The 14,282-nt window shown below is 38.1% G+C and overlaps 1 protein-coding gene across 18 annotated transcripts in view; it reads left to right on the top strand.

The window, feature by feature from the left end:
• CCDC88A (coiled-coil and HOOK domain protein 88A) overlaps positions 1-14,282 on the top strand; it is a 69,975-nt gene that overhangs the window by 32,305 nt on the left and 23,388 nt on the right. For 15 of the 18 annotated variants that reach the window (XM_085575753.1, XM_021537704.4, XM_021537702.4 and 12 more), the window contains exons 10-20: positions 848-929; positions 1,500-1,658; positions 2,838-2,984; positions 3,459-3,603; positions 4,212-4,396; positions 5,757-5,894; positions 8,007-9,077; positions 9,514-9,641; positions 12,469-12,610; positions 13,184-13,360; positions 13,861-14,022. In XM_085575753.1, coding sequence (XP_085431879.1) covers positions 848-929; positions 1,500-1,658; positions 2,838-2,984; positions 3,459-3,603; positions 4,212-4,396; positions 5,757-5,894; positions 8,007-9,077; positions 9,514-9,641; positions 12,469-12,610; positions 13,184-13,360; positions 13,861-14,022 — 2,536 coding nt within the window. The remainder of the gene's footprint in view (positions 1-847; positions 930-1,499; positions 1,659-2,837; positions 2,985-3,458; positions 3,604-4,211; positions 4,397-5,756; positions 5,895-8,006; positions 9,078-9,513; positions 9,642-12,468; positions 12,611-13,183; positions 13,361-13,860; positions 14,023-14,282) is intronic. The other 3 variants (XM_085575751.1, XM_021537700.4, XM_085575750.1) reach the window with 1 other exon arrangement.

Here is a 14,282-nt window from a genome sequence, read left to right as displayed (position 1 = left end):
TTAAGAATATTCAATATTGACAGATGTTTCCACAGCAAATGTTTGTTCTGAGGTGCAGTTGAATTTTGAACATCAGGTGTTCTTTGTCTGTGAGAGAGTGAAATATTTCCTTTGCACTTACTCATGGTTTAAGAAACTAATTTTTTAAGGATTGGGAAATTAACTGGAAGTTAAGAATTAGTCATATAAGAATTGTAGCATTCTCTGTCAAATTGTTTTTATCACAGGTTTTGGAGTAGACTCAGACGCTGTATTGTTTCTATAAAGGTGAAATTCATTGTGTGTTTCTTGAAATTATTGAGTTTATTAAGCAGTATCTTCTTCGGTTGAGTCAAGGCACCTAAAACCCCTAATTCGTCTCTGCAAGAAAAGGGAAAATTACAGAAATATAAAAGTGTTTTTAAAATTGGCTTTACTTGATTTTGACAAGGGGTCAGTGTATGGTTCTCCTGGAAAGAATTTGGACCTTTTGCATGTGTAATTCTGAGTTGAGTTTTTAATGTGGATCTCCTGGTACACATTCATGTGTAACGTCTGTGGTTTTTCTACACAAAATCCCTTACTGCAAAAATTCTTTATTACGCCCTCTTTTCTGCCCTGTGTGAGTAGGAAACAACAATTTAAATTTAATATGAAAAGTCTTAACAAAATTTAAAATATTAGATAAAGACTAAAACCAAAAGAATAACTAAATCATAATGGCAACCGTAAATTTTACACACTGATGTCCCTGAAATTGTGGGTTAAAGGTGGAAGCCTCACAAATCTCAGCATTTTCTTCTCAAACCTGGTGCTCATCAGCAGATTTTGTGGCCATGTTTAACTGGTTTGTGTTTTCTCCTTCAAGTGAGGAAAAGACTGAGCAGCTGCTTGACTGTAAGCAAGAACTAGAACAGATGGAAGCTGAACTGAAGAGACTTCAGCAAGAGGTGTGGGTTTAATAATTTTATTATTTTAAGAAAAGTTGGCACCACCAGAACAATTCACCACTCGTTTTTTGATATTGAGTATGTTTTCATGTTTATTTTTTTATTTTGCATTCTGAACCTTGTAATGTATACCTTTATTTGGTGTATGTTGGGAAAAAATGCCCTGACTTAGGTTAGTTAGTATTTATTTTCTAATTTTTTTTGTTTCTTCATTCAAGCTATTTGCCACCAGTGCATCCTCTGAAAGGATCTTCTTAAAATGAAAGCATTCCAATTTTGTCTGATTTTTCTTTATACTTTGTGTGGTGATAATGAGGGGAAAAACCTTAAATACATACATAAATATACAATATATATAATTATTGTGAGTCTTTGAAAGGGGCCAGTGCAGTTTCCTTGGAAATACAATAATCTACAATCCTCTATTATATATTTGATTTTTTATTTGTATTTCTCAGAATTAACAATACCCCTCTGCATTCCTTTAATTCAAACAATGAAGGAGCTGTGTTACCCTTCACCGTGTTCTGTCCAGTCCTGCCTGTATTTCTGTGTCTCCCTGTGTCCCAGAACATGAACCTGCTGTCGGATGCCCGCTCTGCCAGGGTGTACCGGGACGAGCTGGACGCGCTGCGGGAGAAGGCGATCCGCGTGGACAAGCTGGAGAGCGAAGTCAGCCGCTACAAAGAGAGGCTCCATGACATTGAGTTCTACAAAGCCAGGGTGGAGGTGAATAAATCCTGGGGAAAAAATCACCCAGAACCACCATTCTTCTCTTGGCTGGGGCTTTTTCAAAGTGTCTTTGGATATTAAAGCATTGAGATGTGAGAAAGGGTTGCAGCACCTTGTTCTGGGATATGGCAGTCAGGTTTTTGTGACAAATTCCATTTTTTTGGGAACTGTTTCCGTGTGTAATGGCATGGAAGTCAGCAGTGTTCACCAGAGCTCTAAGCTAGCAAGGCCAGTGGAAGCTTCTGTGAAGGATGGATTGAGAAACCCAGAGAGGAATTAATTAAAAAAATGCTGTAAATATAATTCCTTTTTCCTCTTGTAGGTCTCATAAAGGAAAGCAATTTTCTAAGTCAAGTGTTGAGGAAAGAAAGGCTGTTCACATAAATGAGTACAGGACAATGGCATAAAATACACTAAAACAAGATGTATCAACACCAGGCAAGGGGAACTTAGAGTTCTGGCATGGATTAGTAATTCAGGAGGAAAATCAACATGCAGGAATTTATCAGGCCATCATTCTGTCTGTAAGTGCCAAATTTGATGGGCAAGTGTGCCCATACAGTATAAAAGTTAGTGAAGGAAAACCGATTAGTGTATAGGATTTGACAACAGTGGAAGTTTCATTTTCATAGAATGCTTAAATTAAAAACCCCCTGAAAATAGTTAATGTGTTTCATAGCTTGTAAACTGTCGGATGTTTCAAGCATTCTTCAATACAGATAGATGTTAATTAGTTGGGTTTGCTTCATAGTAATTGTGAGTTAACTTAATATTTGTGTAGGGAGGAGTATGAAGGATATTTATGGGATCTTTTTTCAGACTTTGCAGCTGACTGTGTGCTGAAGTTTGAAAAGTTTTGAGGAAAATTGCCAATTATATATTTTACACATTACTTTCATTGGATGCTATTTAAAAAATTCTCTATGTACCAAAATTGAAGCTGCTCAAGGCCCTTTGAGAGTGGCTGGTTGTATTTTAAGATTGTAGTTGCATTTTCAGCATCATGGCCTGACTTTGGGCCAAGTGGCCTATAAACCTAATTTATAAAAAGTCTGTTACAGCTCCCAGTTTTACTTTAGGTTTCTGAAACTGGTTGTGATGTATATCAGAGTTTGTGTGAGCAGGTGAATGCTTCTGGTTTGGGATTTATTTGTTGTTGTTGTTCCATTTTTGCAGGAGTTAAAGGAAGACAATCAAGTGTTGCTAGAAACCAAGACAATGTTGGAAGATCAATTAGAGGGGACCCGAGCGCGTTCAGATAAACTGCATGAGTTAGAAAAAGAGAATTTACAACTAAAAGCTAAATTGCATGATATGGAGATGGTGAGTGACAGGGGAGCATGGCAAAGGCAACTGATACACTCTGAATTAAATTTCCATTTTTAATAAAAGCCTTTAAAATAGCAGGGAAGACAAGGAGTGTGATGATAAATGCAGAGATTCAAGAGTAATAGGTTTGATTTTTTTGATGTGAATCAGTTGTCACTTAAATATTGTGTTTACCCCATGCACTTTGCTTCCTAATACTCAGAGAGAAGTAAACTTAGGGAGTAATTGCTGTAGGCTATGAGGAGAAGAGGTTCTTTGTAATGTTCTTTTTACTGTCCCCTTCAAAGTTCTCCCAACTTTTCCCAGTACCTCCCCATCTCAGTGTCTAGGCAGATAAGAAAAAGCACTTTGCCTTTCCCTGTGACAACATAATAAAGATAATATAATATCGATATCAGTAGAATATAGATAATAAAATACTTTGTACATATTGAGATTTTTCTTTTAACCTGTGAAATAATTTTCAAGGAGCGTGATATGGACAGAAAGAAGATTGAGGAGCTCATGGAGGAAAATATGACCCTAGAAATGGCTCAGAAACAAAGTATGGATGAGTCTTTGCATCTTGGCTGGGAGCTGGAGCAGATAAACAGGACTACTGAACTTTCTGAAGGTAAACATAGTTAATACTTGCAAAGTGATTGAAATTGAAATCTCAGGCTGGGTAGCATTAGAAAATTAAATGTCCTTATTTCTGAAATACTGAGCATATTGTCCTGTGAAGAAATGCTGATTCCCATGTATCCATTGAGATACAACCTACATGAGAAGTTTGTTTTTGTGGTTCTTGTTCAGTTAAATAGTGGTGTAAACCCCATAAATACCTTGAAATTACATTATTTTTCAGTTCACACTTCTGTACTCTGCAGCACAGATCATGAATCTTCTTGCTTTGCTGTTCTCAAAGTTAAGGAGATGAGCTGTGGTAAAAATTTTGATTCTTCTGTATAACATGATTGGATACAAACTGGATTCTGTGCAAAGCACTTGATGAATTTGGAAAGTTGTGGGAAACAAATCTGTGCTGTGATTAGGAACATTAGGAGAGTAGAATATATTTTAATTTTTAATATTTCTAATCCTAACCAGCTCTGGTCACCAAGAGGGCATTGGAAGGACCTTCAAAGGCTGTTAAGTCCTCCAAGTTTAAAAATGCAGAATCCAAAGAATTCTGGCTAATAAGTCACCTTTTACTTGAATAATGGTCTTTTTCTCCTGCAGTGCCACAGAAATCACTGGGCCATGAGGTGAATGAGCTGACATCTAGCAGGTTACTGAAGCTGGAAATGGAAAACCAAAGTTTACTGAAGACAGTGGAAGAGCTGCAGAGTGCAGTGGGCTCTGTGGAAGGCAGCAGTTCAAGGATTCTGAAAATGGAAAAAGAAAACCAAAGACTTAGCAAGAAGGTAAAGGTCAGGGTGTGCTTGGATTGTGTGAGACCTGCCTAATGTTCCTGTTTTCTTCCTAAAGAGTAATTTTGTGAATTGCTGTTATTTTGGGTAAGGCATTGCAAGGGTCCAAGTGGAGTTACAATGTTTATAAGTTTATATAAAATAAAACCACCTCCAAGAGGTTTTTCTTTTTTTTATTATGTGAGAGTATGACCAGTTTATTCAGAAAGGTCTTAGACTGGTGAGGGGAAAAATAATAATGTATTTGGGATATGATGAATAATGAAAGTGGTTTAGAATACTGGAGAGCTTTAATTTTGGTAATTATGAAACAGAAGAAAATGTGTGTGCAGAGGTGGAGAGTGAGTGTTGAGTCTGAGATGAAAACTTGGTCCTGTGTCCTCATTTTAGCTGAGGAAGGGAGAAGGTGGGTCAAGGAATTGATAAACTTGATAAAGAGGGGAGTTTGTCAGTTTTAACTGTGCTGAGCTACAGTACTTTGCTCCTCAAATTATGTGAATCAAATTAAATAATTTAATCAGTGGTATTTATAGAGAATAAAAATCAGAAAAAAAAATAAGCTGGGGCTAATTACAGTGGAGTGAAAATGTCTAAAGTTCCTGAAATAGATTTGACTTCAGCAGCTAATTCAGGTGAAAGACTATTCTTAGAGTGGGTAAGAGATAATTTAAAAAAGAAAATTAAAGAAATCCCTACTGTATTGCATGCTTCCATAATTTTTCTGATTCCTAAGAAGCTGGTGTTTTTTGGAGTAGCCTCTGTGCTGTGTCCAAAAGAAAGCTGGGAGGTACAATAGAAAGGAATAGGTTTAAGAAACACACAAACATCATTGAGGTCAACTTGTTACTGCTGAAATGAGACAGAGAAATCATGCTTGGATATTTTAAATTTTAAATAGTTTTACTCTCTGCAAGCTGGAAACAGTTGACAAAATAAATCCATGTATTTAATTCCCAAGGAATACTCTTAATTATTTCTTGAAATAGTTAAGTAAGATCAAACAACATTCAACCTTCCTAAGTTAAAAGGGTCTTGGAGGAGCAGTATAAATCTTACTGAAATGGAATTTTAAGAGAAAAAAAAAGATGCTTGAGGAAATATCCAGAGCCTGAGAAGATCTGACCCTCTTTTTTTTACACTGAAGTATTTTATAGATACAGTGTTCTGAGCCAGGGAGAAAATTCTGGCAGGAATAAATGTATTCCCAGAAGAAATTAATGTTTCAATTAGAGATTAGAAAATTCTGCTTAATTCTTTTCCTTAAGCTTATTTATTCATTTCTATAAGGGTGCCTTCAACCCAGCTAAGACTGTTATTTTTAAGTACATTTTAAAACTTTTGTTTCTCTTCTCAGCTTGAAGAACTGGAGAATGAAATTAGCCAAGAGAAACAAAGTCTTCAGAACAGTCAAAATCAGAGTAAAGATTTGATGAAAGAAAAAGCACAGCTTGAAAAGACACTTGAAGCACTTCGCGAGAACTCTGAGCGACAAGTGAGTAGTAGAATCAGAAGTTTTAATGCTGCTTTTTGCTCTGCTGGTCTCCTTTTCTAGGATTTTACAGACATAAAGGGATTGTAAATGTAGTGGATTTGCCAAAAGGAGGTTCCTGCAGGAAAACAGCTTTGCCGGGAGCTGCAGCCAGTGAGAGACGTGACTCATTTCTGGCTGGGGCTTTCCTGGTGGGTTTAGAGCTTTGTGGTGTTTCTAACTCCGCTCCTGCGGCTTCCGTGGGCATCTGCTAGAGCTGCTTGGAGGGTGTAGCTCAGCCAGGAGAAAGCAATGGAAACTTTGGAGGGAGGCCAGACACCTCCCAAAGGAGGAGAACAGGTCCCAGGCAGCTGGCAGTGTGTGGAGTAGTGTTAGAGTATTGATGGGAATTCCAGCAGCCTCAGGCCCAGCTCCATAATTCTGCCCTGCACTGGGATGGGTTCCTGCTGTGGCTACCTGGATTTATTTGTGGCTGCCAAAAACTGGCATCTGAATCTTTGTAAAAGATGTACCTGTGCCTGATGGGGACTGGCACCTTCTGAGGTGTCTGCAGAGCAGGCAGCAGGAAGAAAGAGTTCTGGAAGTTTATGGAATTCTCAGATTTAGGAATTGAGTCCTTCAGTATTAGAATTGCTGTTAGCTTTTATAAATTCTCTTTATACCTCCTGATGACATGGCCATTTAGTGTAATTTAATGTACAGTATTTTGAAATGCAGAATATTGTATTTCAAAAATTGCTGACTATTTTTAAAGGCCATTAATCAACAAATGGAATTCCAGAAGGAGGAAAAAAGGGAGGTGAATAAAATAAAGGCTTGGCATGGAAGGTTTGCTTTCATTTAAAGATACATATCTTGTTTTAGGACTAATATTTCAGTGGGCCTATTTCTGCTCTAAAATTAGTACACTTAGGGGCTGATGGGTCAACAGCATCTTCCATATTTCTTCCAAAATCCTGTGCTGACACTTACTGGGGTTGACTGTAGAAGGTTAATTTGATCGCATCCAAAATCCTGGAGGCATTTATCAGGATTTTTTTGTAGAATTTGGATTATAGAAGCAGAATTCATGGATGGTAGTTCAGTGCCATGCCAGATGCTCCAGAGATGTGTTTTTAGGTACCTGTTAAGGGGTTTCTATTGACTATTCCAGAGCAGTTTATCATTGCTGGGAGCAGAGCCGTGGATCTGTAATTAATAGTTCCATTCCCATTTCACTATGGAAGAACAACCTCTAATTTTATCAGTCTGTTTTTCATTGCGAGCAGCATTTCTGCTTTTCTCCCAAACAGTTTATTGTTCAAACATCACTTACACTGGGTTATTAGTGTACACTTAAATATTGATCCAGACAGTTCTGATGAATTTTGCTGTCTGGTGTTACATGCCCAAATAATTCCAAATGATTTGGAACAACCTAAAAAGTCAAGAAATACTAAAAATTAAGGTGTAGGTTCTGCCTTTATCCTTGAGATAGATCTGGGGAAATGTTTCCTAGGAAAATAATTCCAGTATTATTTACTTTCTCTGAAGCTGGTTTTGAGCAAAATATCCAAAGGTTCTTTTTAACTCAAAAATCAGTGCAACTTTGGTGTGTTTCTTCTCAAATTGTTGTTGCATGTGTTCAGGATTCCCTCATCTCCCACCCATCACCTCTATTTTTTCCAAGTGAAATAAAGAGACTTTTGTGGCTCCCGTGTCTCCCTCCATCTCAGGTTTGGTTTAGAACTTGCTGCAGTCCTGTTCTTCATGGACAGGAGACACAACTCTGGAAATCGCAGAGTGTAAGAAAAAACAATCTAAATATGGGTAAACACAAATGAAAATTAAATTTGCTAGGAAGTAGGTAAAGCTTTCTTTTGATTTGTGCTTTATTAGTTTTGTGTTTACATTTATCTATTAATATTCAAGAAGATGAGATTTGAAGATTTACTTTGTTGTCAAACTTGAAATAATGTTTGTAATTCTTCACATAAATATTAGCAAAGTAAGAGATTTTCTTTAACTTAAAATAAAAGGTGAATATGATATGATGAGTATCTTTTAGTTTATATATGAAAGCAATTCCTTGTTGGCATGTTGTTTATCACTTTACTGTTTCTCTACCCAAATTAGATTAAACTCTTAGAACAAGAAAATGAGCACTTGAATCAAACTGTGGCTTCTCTAAGGCAGCGCTCAGAAATCAGTGCTGAGGCGAGAATGAAAGAAATTGAGAAGGAAAATAAAATCCTCCATGAGTCTATCAAAGAGACCAGCAGTAAGTTAAATAAGATTGAATTTGAAAAAAAACAAGTCAGGAAAGAACTGGAACACTACAAAGAGAAAGGGGAGCGGGCAGAAGAATTAGAGAACGAACTGCATCATACGGAGAAGGAAAATGAGTTATTACAGAAGAAAATCACCAACCTAAAAATCACTTGTGAGAAGATCGAGGCCTTAGAACAAGAGAACTCTGACCTGGAGACGGAGAACAGAAAGCTGAAAAAAACCTTGGATAGCCTGAAAAACCTCACTTTTCAATTAGAGTCGTTAGAAAAAGAGAATTCCCAGCTCGATGAAGAAAATTTAGAGTTACGGAGGACAATTGAATCCTTGAAGTGTACAAGCATTAAAGTGGCACAGTTACAGTTAGAAAATAAGGAGCTGGAGAGTGAAAAGGAGCAGCTCAAAAAAAGCCTTGAACTGATGAAAGCCTCTTTTAAGAAGACTGAACGCTTGGAAGTGAGTTACCAAGGCCTGGACACGGAAAACCAAAGGCTACAGAAAGCCCTGGAAAACAGCAATAAGAAGATTCAGCAATTAGAGAGCGAATTACAAGATTTAGAGACTGAAAATCAGACCCTGCAAAAGAATTTGGAAGAGTTAAAAATCTCTAGTAAACGCCTGGAGCAGTTGGAAAAGGAGAATAAGTTGTTAGAACAAGAGACCTCTCAACTGGAAAAGGATAAGAAACAGCTGGAAAAGGAAAATAAAAGGCTTCGACAACAAGCAGAAATTAAAGATAGTACCTTAGAAGAAAATAATGTCAAAATCAGTAATCTGGAAAGGGAAAATAAATCTCTTTTTAAAGAAATAGTTGTATACAAAGAGTCGTGTCTGCGCGTGAAAGAACTGGAAAAGGAAAACAAGGAACTGGTGAAAAGAGCTACCATTGATAAGAAAACCCTGGTCACTTTGAGAGAGGTAAACACAGAGGAGTTTCCATTCCCATCATAATCTGTTTATAATGTACGGAAATTTTATCTGGGTTTCTGATGTGGGTTTTTTCCCTGCATTAATCTGTGTACTATTAACACCTTTATGCGTTAATGAAAATTTCTATAATCATAGTCATGGAAATTAAGAATATCATATTGCTGGAATGTTTCCCATTCACTGTCATGTTCCAGACCAAATTTAAAGGGAAATTCTAAAGGGAAAGGAAGAGTGCACAGGGAAAGCATACTCTAGTTGCAGTTTAATATCTGATACAGCTGAAAGCTGGCGACTGGAAGGAGACTTAAATTTGAAAATATTCCAGTCATGCAGTGATAAAACACCCTTGTCTCAGTACTCCCAGAACTGAGATTATGTTATTTTATTTCACTGAAAATACTGACTGTAGTTTTTTCTTTGCAAGGACTTGGTGAATGAGAAATTGAAGACTCAACAGATGAACAATGATCTAGAAAAACTGGCCCATGAGCTTGAGAAAATTGGCTTGAACAAGGAGCGTCTCCTGCATGATGAGCAGAGCAGTGATGACAGGTGAGAATGGCAGGGCCTACATGACAAAGAGGACAAATGAGGATCTTTTTTATTCATAAAGTGGTTTTGCAGACTGGTTCTGTGCATACTCTTAGATTTTTAAGGCACGCTCATAGACCCAAAAATGAACTTGATATTTTTGGAAATTATTTAGTTCATGTGCTTTCACATTCAGCTGACTATGACAGTGAGTTGCTACTTTTTGTTGCTAAGAGACTCATTGAAGTATGTCAGGAGATAGTTAATTATAATTAAAATGTTTTATGCTCTAGTCAGCAGCAGCAACAGTAGCAGTAAAAGGTAATTAGCTCAAAGTAATTTTTTTCCCTTTTTGTCTGCCTGTCTGACACAAATGGTTTCTATCACATAGTGATTACCTTAAACTATCTCACTCTTTCCTTGCAACCATTTCCTTCTTATTCTTCCATCCTAAAGGAAGCTGCATTTCCATTTCCCTGGCTGGAAAGTGTCCAGTGCTTGAGTGTCTCCAGAACTTGGTGGTGGCTCCATCACTCCTCCACACCTGCCACTGGACAGCAGCTGCTGCCCTGACATCTGTCTCCTCTGCTTCATTTTCCTCCTCTGCCTTATCCTGCAGGGATTTAGGGAAAACTGATGACAGGAGCAAAGCAGACAGTGTAGACTTCCAGCTAAGCTTTGCTTCCCAGTGCAGTTCTGCTGTCATGATGTATTATTACAACTGATTGTCCTGAGCATGGAGATTGATATGGGGCCTTCTGTGTCTAAAGGAACCCAAATAACACTTGGGGTTTGAATCCAGCTTACCTTTCCTAGTGCTGTCACAGGGGTGATGCGGGGTCATGTGTTGCCCCCTCTTGGTTTCTGCTGGTGGCTTTCACCTGCCTTTCTCAGCTCTCAGATGAGTTCAGGAAATGTCCTCAGAACTTGAACTGGTTGGATTTCTTCTGATTTCTGTGCCACATAAAGCACTTGATAAGCACTTGGTGTGTCCGTAGATAAATATGCCAAATAAAAAACCACCAGACCTCGATCCAAGGTGAAGCTTAAACTTAGATGAAGCCCAAATGGAGCAACATTCAATCAAGTTCTAGGTTAGAAGTGGTTGGGCTCTGCTGCTGTCTTGAGTTTCTTCCCAAGCTCCATGTAGAGCTTGTAGAATCACGAACAATGTTTGTTTGTTTTCAAAGTGAAAGCTAGGATTAGTTTGAAATTTTGCTCTGCCCATAAATATCCTGCTTTTCCATTGCTCTCAACTTCTTCATTCAACCCAAAGATACCTGGATTGCTTTCCTTACATAACAATACATAGGTGAGTCATTACTGGCTCTTCCATCAGGGCTATGAAGAACTTGGGTTCATTATGGGTAAAATTACTTCTCAGTGTAGTTTTTCATCTGCCTCTGTCATTTTGGTAATGGAAATTAAAAATGTACCATTTTACTCCTCCTGATTGGAAAGAGCTGCTTGTGGTTGTTAAGAAATGATCTTGGTAGCACCTCAGAGTCTTTCTGTTGAGGTCTAAACTAGTCACGTTTTATGAGTTAACTTGGAAGTGTTCTTCATTTTCTCTTGCCTGCTGTCCTTGGACAAACAGATTGATGGATTTTGACTCTGAATCCAAAATAACCCAACCTGCAGTCATATTCAAAAACGTGTACCATTTTTCATTGTTCAAGTGTAAGTGGGTATTGGATGTCTGCTATTATTATTTTTTCTACTTTGTTTTTTGTAGAACTGTGTCATTTTTTAGTAGCAGGAATTACTTGTAGCCAAATCTGAGCTTCAGCTCAAGAAGGTGAAATACTGTATATTCTACTAGTCACAGGCTGCCTACTATTCCATAAATCCTTGGGAATCAGTTGTCATATCTGAAAATCTTGGATTCCTCTCCTGCTGCATGATGCTACTGGACAGCTTTCTGCTTATTAATTCTCTACCCATTGGTCTTCTGCTCCAGTTCCTGACTGGATGTGATGCCATTGTCCATTCAGGAGTCTGCTGCCGTTTATTCCCTTCACTATACTGATGGATCTTTCAGCAGCCAGGATTAGAAAGGGGGATATCAATGGTTGAGTTTATTTTATCCAGCTGTGGGGAGGAGTGGAGTGTTCTCCAGATTCTGAGCCACACACAGGGACTGAACTGCTTAGTAGTGATTAATGATTGTGGGTTTCAGTATTTCCCATGAAGAATGTGCAGTTCTAAATTAATACAGTTTAATCTGACCACTTCTTTCTCAAACTGACATTCTGGGGGGTTTTCAGTGCCCTACTAATATCGTGAATATGGTTAAAAATGGAAGCTTTGCACATCAAGGGTGGCAGCAGTCTTAAAATATCAGCAGCTGGGCTGAGTGAGCAATTTGCACATTGATGGCACCAAACGAGTGTGCACCTGCACAGTGCTGTGCTCCATCCATCTCCTTCCCTGCCCTCCCCTTTGGAGCTGGCAGGAAATGGGAACTGATGAAAATCTTGCTCTCCAAATACTTCACATCCTAATTGAGTTCAGGTCCCCACTGGATTCACTGGAGTGGAGCCAGAAGGAGTGCAGGCACCACTCACTAATGATGCAGAGAAACCCAGCACCCCCTTGGGTGCCTGAATGGGTCTTTTTCTGCGTCTAACACATTTTTAAAGAGAGGAGGAGTCAAAAATTGTTTTGACAACCATCTTCTGGTTATTTTTGACATAGAACTTGCTGTGGATGCTGAGGTGACTTCATACTTTTGACCACGGCACTCAGGGATTTTTGAATATAGCTATGAGACTTTTCTAGAACATTTTAGAATTTAAATACCTCAAATAATTATTTAAAATACAGACTCTTTTTTGTTGTTGGCCAGTAGGTACAAGCTTTTGGAGTCCAAATTAGAATCCACACTCAAGAAGTCTCTGGAAATAAAAGAAGAAAAAATTGCTGCTTTGGAGGCTCGTTTGGAAGAATCAACAAATCTAAACCAGCAGCTACGTCAGGAACTGAAAACGGTAAGGAAAAGGGCATTTTTCTAGAATATTAAATGAGTTGTTATTTCTACACTTTTTGGGTAAAACAACAAAAAATGGGCATCATTCAGGTTACAGAAAGCAGGACAAAGGTACGAATGCTTTTAAAACTGTGTTGAAATCACATGAAAAGTTGCTGAGCTTATTTACTGGCCATGAAAACATCAGCTGGATAAATAACCTGGAGTTGATTTGACTTGGGATGTAATTTCCAGTTACATTTTCTGGCCTACCTTGAGCAGCCTGAGTAGATTGGTTAAAAAAGGAAATTCTATCATGTTGGTTGTAGAATTTCAGTAAAAAAAGCTGGAGAATATAGTTACAAACATTGAAATAAAATAGGAAATAGAGGTCTACTATTTATTGGGGTTAAATTGTCCATATCCATAAATAATTTGTACATCATCCCCCAAGATATGTACAAAAACCAAATTTACAAATATAGTAACATGACTTCCTGTTCTTTGAGAAGGATCACAGATAATAAAGTAATGAATTTGGATGTACAAAATGGAAAATTCTAAACCTTACCTAAGTTGTCCTAAATAATTCCAGGTGAAGAAGAACTATGAAGCTCTCAAGCAAAGACAAGAAGAGGAAAGAATGGTTCAGAATTCTCCTCCAAGAAGTGGAGAAGGAAATCAGTCTGTCAATAAGTGGGAGAAAGAAAATCAGGAGACTACTAGAGAATTACTGAAAGTTAAAGATAGATTAATCGAGGTGGAGAGGAATGTAAGATGTGTTTTAAATATGATTCTGTTGGTAATTATTTGTGGTGAGCTGTTCCAGTAATGCAAATGAGGGTGCTGTTAAGACACTTGAATTTACCACCTTGTTCCCATCCCAAGCAGAATCTGAATTAAATACAGTATGTCTAGCAGCTGGATTCTGCTCTGTGGGATGCCATAAAGCACCTGACAGGCATTTAAAAAGGAAATGTGAAAACCCGAATTTTCCCTTTAGAACCCACAGCTCTCTCTCAAATCCCTGTTATATAATCCCTATTTACACCAGTCCTGCAGGTTCCTCTCCTTTTTCTCCATAGGTGCAACATCTGTTACCTGTTTTTCCAATGATAAATACCCCCAAAGTGTGTTTGTTGTGCAGTTTTATCCCACCCTGTAAATCTCTGCCTGGTCTTGCTGCTTTCTATCATCTGGAAAATACTTCTGTTTTATCTTGGAGTTCCTGGAGCAGCTGTCAGCTGAGGTTTTGTGTGGTTCTCCCCCCAGAATGCAACGCTGCAGGCGGAGAAGCAGGCGCTGAAAACGCAGCTCAAGCAGCTCGAGACACAGAACAACAACCTGCAGGCCCAGATCCTGGCCCTGCAGAGACAGACTGTGTCCCTGCAAGAGCAAAACACTACTCTGCAAACTCAGAATGCCAAACTGCAGGTAATACTGCCTTAGTTTGCTTTCAAAAATAAAATTAAAGGGTTTTTTTTCTAAAGGAAAACTTAAAATACATTACCGTTAGCTTTAAAATCACATTTGGCTTCTTGCAGAGATGTAGGAAAGAAGGTGATGTGAAAATAATCTGCAGTCAAAAATTGTTTGCTCATGAATAACTACATTTTTAGAAATTGGTTTTAATCCTTTGTCCAATGTAAAATCTTGACTTCATAGTTAGAAGTAGAGTAGATTCTCATATCAGT

This window comes from Lonchura striata, chromosome 3 (genome assembly GCF_050655825.1).
Source record: "Lonchura striata isolate lonStrDom1 chromosome 3, ASM5065582v1, whole genome shotgun sequence".
Classification (NCBI taxonomy): Eukaryota; Metazoa; Chordata; class Aves; order Passeriformes; family Estrildidae; genus Lonchura; species Lonchura striata.
This window is presented reverse-complemented; position numbering and strand designations above follow the sequence as displayed.